Source organism: Miscanthus floridulus, chromosome 8 (assembly GCF_019320115.1).
Source record: "Miscanthus floridulus cultivar M001 chromosome 8, ASM1932011v1, whole genome shotgun sequence".
NCBI classification, from domain to species: Eukaryota; Viridiplantae; Streptophyta; class Magnoliopsida; order Poales; family Poaceae; genus Miscanthus; species Miscanthus floridulus.
In genome coordinates, this window is record NC_089587.1 from 191,951,052 (window position 1) to 191,956,958 (window position 5,907).

At 45.7% G+C, this 5,907-nt stretch overlaps 1 protein-coding gene across 1 annotated transcript; it reads left to right on the top strand.

The window, feature by feature from the left end:
* The first annotated feature begins 4,965 nt into the window (after positions 1–4,965).
* LOC136470402 (uncharacterized) lies at positions 4,966–5,694 on the top strand. The gene has a single exon (XM_066468260.1). It carries the CDS (start codon positions 4,966–4,968, stop codon positions 5,692–5,694), a length of 729 nt encoding a protein of 242 aa, XP_066324357.1.
* The last annotated feature ends 213 nt before the right edge of the window (positions 5,695–5,907 follow it).

Genomic DNA, 5,907 nt, shown 5'->3' on the forward strand with positions numbered 1-5,907 from the left:
TGCTGTGGTGGCACGGTAAATGGAAACCCTGATGAAGACATTCTGGCTTGGTCAACCCTAAGGACTTACTAGTACTCAGATTCACCGGAAAGCCTTACGTACCACTCGCCCTATATGGTGCGGGACGGCCGGACTACTTGGTAGGATATTGCCACTACTGCTAGGTTGAAAGCGGACAGTGCGAGGGAGGTACGGGGTGCGGAGAATTTCCCCCACACCCTTCCGAGACTTCATGGAGACCTTGTGGACCCGGCTCATGACTCACAGTTTCAGCCACCCCAGACTAGACTTGGGGTGTAACAGGGCTGAATGGTAGAGTGGCATTATCCTAGGCTAGCAAGCGGCCGGAATCAGCCCAGTTGACGACGGTCAGCGAGGAAGGCGGATCTTGTGGTTATGTAAAACCTCTGTAGAGTGTATGGTTGATCGATCGATACATGTGCCGACTTGTTGGCTATGGACCTTTCCTGGGTTTCGCTTAAACTAGATAGAGAGATGAGTCCTTCTTTTCTCCCCCCTGGAAGTGAGTGTTCGGTCGTAGCCAGGGGCTACGGACCTTGAGGCAGTGCCGAGAGGGAGTTGGCCTGTCGACTGAGCGATGGTATGGTATGGTATGGTATGGTATGGTATGGTATGGTATGGTATGGTATGGTATGGTATGGGGATGATGGAGATGGTGGTATATGAGTCCCAGGATCGAAACCTGGCTCGGAAAAGGGAATGGAGTGGAATGTGTGTGGGAATGGTGTTAAAACTTGACAAACTATTATTATTTACTTGATATGCTAATGCATTGGAAACCCTAGCTTTATAGGTTCCTTTTGATTATATCCAACTTGTATCCAATTTCCACAAAGCAATGCTCATAGGGTTTGGAGTGGCCAGTATAAATCGTACTGATAAATTTTGGCATGCAGGTTCTGCTGAGGAGTATAGCTCTGAGGAGTTTGACGGTTGAGGGGATTCGTGCCTACGCTCGAGTTTGGCGATCTTATCTTCAAGCTGTTCTGAATGAATGCTATTTTTGATTCCGCCAATGCGGCGATGTAATAATTTATATAATTCCGCACTATTTGTACTCTGATATTATCGTTGTATGGATGTGATATTTGACTGGAATTTGGGTAATATGATCTACCACGGTCTTATTACACTTCAACTCTGTGGATTTTCCTTCGCGGAAATTGGGGTTGTTTCAGTAATTAGCATTGCTTTTTTTCCCTATTGCTGGCATCCTTATCGAATATTCTACGACATAATCTATTTGCCATGTTCCAAATTTCAAATACCTGAAGGTTTCTTTATGATTCTGACCAATCAGGGTTAGCACTGTAATAGTGCCATACATGTAAGGAAAGCTTTTGCCCAATGGTTTCAGATATTTTTAGGATATATATATCTGACATACGAACTGAATTGAAATCTCTTTCGTGTTTGTTTTTAGCCATTTTTGTTGTTACAACAGGCCATTTAGTCATATGATATTTTATATTTAACCTTCATGCATGAACTGAGTTAAAATATTTTTATGTTTCAATATGAATATCTAGACTTTCAGGAATTAATCTTTGTGCTTATTTTATGGTCCATGACTTTTGTACTATTCAGTGCTCTTTTGGGTGATGGCACTTCACAAGCATAAAAAATGCCAGAAATGTAAGCAAATACGTTGTTTTATCTTCTATCTTGCTTTGTCAGAGCCTACATATTCTTTGATGTTGAGCCAAGGTTTTTACCATCCTAATATTTCACAATTTTATAGTCATGTCTGTCGGCCTTCGAACATTTATTTCAGCAGGGTGCAGCACTAGACATGTATAACTAATTTGAACAGCAGAACATTACCTTATCTAAGAACACATTGTACACTTCTTATCAAGGAGGTCAAGTTTGGTTGTTTTCCCTTTTGTTCAGTAAGGTAGCCAAGGGACACCTGGACCCAGCTAGCCTATATGTTTCGTCTCCTGTTAAGATAATAGATCTGAGTGTTTCGTAACAAACTAATATTTCTCATGATGTAGTCACCAATGCAGATTAAATAATGAAAATATGTTCACTACTATTTGCAGCCTCAGTTTTCCCCCCTTTTTAGATCACAAAAAATGTTTATACAGTGCTACAGTATTGTTCATTCCTTCCATATGTTGTCTTTTCATAGTCCATTGGTTTTACCATTCCTAATGGCGTATCCCATATAGGACTGAGTTATGCCCAGATAAATCTGGCAACTACAACATGCTCAAATGTGCAGTCGTGCCTGTTCTTTCTTTGATCTCAGATCTTTTTGCCCAGGTTTGGTTCCACCTGCGCACATCTGTTGTTTCTTTCAGCTTTGCTTCTCGATGCTCTCTGCCCTCAGCGGTACAGGTGGTTGTTCATTCCCTTTATTCAATTTTCTGGTTAACTACGGTACACCTTTCTCAGTGAAACCATGTATAATTTCACTGGATGAATAAACTATTATGTTTTTGGAGAACATATGATGTTCGGCTGTTCGCTGGATGAATATAGCAGCTTATGCTTTGCCTTTTGGCTTCTACTGATGAAATGTACCTAAGCCCCACTGTCGATTAGGTGAATTAAATTTTTGGGTTCATCCAGGGGATTGCCGTTTACTTTCGTGGTTATTTCTCTCTAATCCTGACCATACAGACAGTTGATTGATTGAATTTTTGTTTAATATGCATGTTAAAAATGACAGTTGATAACCCTGCTCTGATTAAATGGTATTTGTTTGATATTTGTTGGCAGAGACTTAGAGTTTGGCTTAGAGTTAAGAAACACAAAGCATGATAAATACAACATGTATACATGTATACTCCCTTCCTTTCTGTTTACACACACCTGTGCATGCCTGTGATGTTTTCCTAGCACAGCCTAACTGCTACTCTTTTGCTTTCATGCCTATAGTAATATCCTACAGGCTCAAAGCACTTGGTGTTCTTTTTGCAGTTGAGTTCTGAACGACTGAAGTTATGCCCCTGGAATTAATCTTACAGGTGGTTCAGCTGGCATAGTGACCTGTAGTCTTCCGTACGCCTCCTATTATCTAAGCGAGCAGAACAATGAAGTCAAAAACTTTCGGGCTTTTCAAAAGGAGACATGCTATATCTTCTTAGATGAAAACAAAAGTGAAGTGTGCCGTTACTGTTTGCTTATGACAAAACATAACCTTAGGTGTGCACCATGTTGAGTGTCAAAACACCAACCTTTTGTGTATGTATACTTATTTCAGTATAATATTTAGTGAGCCTTCTGCTGTGATTCTAATCTCAGGCCGTATAAAATCTTCTAAGCAAGTGCCTAATTTTGTCTAAATTTTTGGTGTTTTTAGATGTAGGCTTCACAGATACTTTGGAATTGTTAGTTTCAGACCCTAGTCACCGAACACAGACAAAACAAGAAAAGAGGTTTTCAGCGTGTCATTAATCATTACCCGCGCTCAGCCTATGCGGGCGCGGCGGAGCGCGCCGGAACGTCCTAGTTATCGAAACAAGATCTTGAGGCTGCATGCATACATGCGTTCCCCACGTTCCGTTCGGCTCGGGCGTGAGGCTCCTGGCCTCGTTTGGCAGCCTAGAACACGGCCCACAAAGGAGTCCTACACCGATTCGATCTGCATGATGATTGATGCCACCATGTGCCCCCAACGCACAGCAGCCAAAATCCCCAATCAAGGCACATCGATCGAAGGACAATGCAAGTAACGTGTGATTCTACAGAGCCGTGCGAAGCTAATTAAAGTAATCAAGAGCCGATCCGCATGCAAGCACGAGCTGTCAAGCCGCAAGTGAGCCATCAAGTTGCGTCAAGCTGCAAGCAATCCTTTCAAGCGTCCGAGCCATATCCATTACTCGGATACTACGGCTCGTCGACTCTTCTACTCGACCATGAATCAATTAAGTCACGTTTTTAATATATTTTTTTAAATATTATTTAATCTTCATATATCTCCGGATTATTATCCATATGTCCCCGCGGCCATAACATAGCTACGTTCCGACTATCCATACAGCTTAGTCGGGATCACACCATACGCTCCGTGCACATTTTCTTTTATCGCGTAGCGCTTACTGCTCTAGTTTTCTTTTTAACGGTTGCAAAAATACTTGAGGAGTACGAACTCACATTTGTGAAGCATTGTTTACTCGCACGGTTCACATGGTCAAGGTCATGAACCTCACGACCATACGCCAGAGATACAAGTGCTTACATATAAGGGGTCAACTACTCAGGGAAATTACACAGCCTAGCAAGAGGAAGACATGAATTTTTTTATATGCATTTCATAACGCTGACACTTGCTCCTGACCTGTTATTTTACATGCATTTTATAATACTGGGACTTGCTCGTGACTTGATATCCTGAATATCAATAACTACAAAATTTTGTATATTTATCCTGCAGGGGACCAGATCTAGACCATGCCGCTGGGTGAGGTACGCGCCTCCGCGGGCTGCCTTACTCGGTCACCACGTCGCTGGGTGAGATACATGCCTTGGCAGTCTGTCTTACTTGGCCACTACTTCGTTGGGTGATACACGCTCTTCGCGCTGCCTTACTCAGCTACTACTCCACAAGACGAGGCTTGTTCACCTCCACGGCTTAGTCGGCACTAAGCTCGGGGGCTCAGCCATTGCCTCGGCTTAGTCAGCGTCACTCCGACTACGCTCGGGGGCTCGAATTCAAGGACGAAAGTATTAGGATATGTATATATCAGGATCAATTAGGCTCAATTAGAGAGATTCCTAGATTGGCTATTTCTATATATAGCCTAGGATAACTTCCTTGTACAGGTAATAGCTTACCATGTTTGTACTCTCCATGTATGCCTATTGGCTATATATATGAAAGGCTCCCCACCCACATAGGGTGTGTGGTGATTCTCTACATGGTATCAGAGACCTAGGTCCTCTTTCCTCCCTCCCTCCCACGACCAGACCTCTCTCTCCTCCTAGGTCGTCATGCCGACCTCCCCTGCCACCAGCCCCAGCCAATCTTCTAGCACCTTGGCCCCCACAGGCACCTCCGCTGCCCCAGCCATCCTCGTCGCCCCCTACGCGACGATCTCTGTCAAAAACCACATCCCGGTGACCCTGGAACTGGCCAAGCCCAACTTCAATCAGTGGGAGCCATTCTTCTCCTCCCTCTGCGGGAAATTTGGTCTTCTCTCGCACGTGGATGGCACGGCGAAGGCCAATCCCACTGACCCTGCTTGGGCCATCGCGGACTCCTACGTTCGCGGCTGGCTCCTTGGCTCCGCTGGGCCGGACGTCCTCGGCCTTGCTGCGGCGCCGAACCAGACTGCGCGCGAGCTCTGGGTCGCCATCAAGCGCCTCTTCGAGGCCAACAAGGCTCCGCGTGCCATCTTCCTGGGTCACGAGTTCCACTCCATGACCCAGGGCGATTCGTCCATCAACGATTACGCTCAGCGGATGAAGGCCACCGCCGATGCGCTCCGCGATGTTGGCCGCACCATCACTGACTCAGAGCTCGTCCTCAACTTCCTGCGCGGCCTCAATCCCCGCTTCGCTGGTACCCCGACAACATCGCTGATTCGCACCCCCTGTCGGACTTCGCCACCGCTCGCGAGAAGCGTGCTGAAGGAGGTTCGCCTCACCAACGAGGGCAACCGTTGCTACCCAGACCGCGTTCCACGCCTCGTGCGGCATAGCCTGCTGCACCATCTCTAGTACCACCAGCGACGGTTCCATCGCCGATCGCCATGGCGGCAACAACGACGGTTCCAGCAGCGGTGGCGGCCAAGCCTGTGGATAGGGATTAAGGCCAAGCCTCTGAAGTGTCAGCTGATATAGTGATGGCTTAGTCAGGATGTCTGTCAGTGGCAGTGTGTCAGGGGGAGAGTACTTGCTTATCAGTTTCTTAGTGGCAGTTTGTTCTTGACA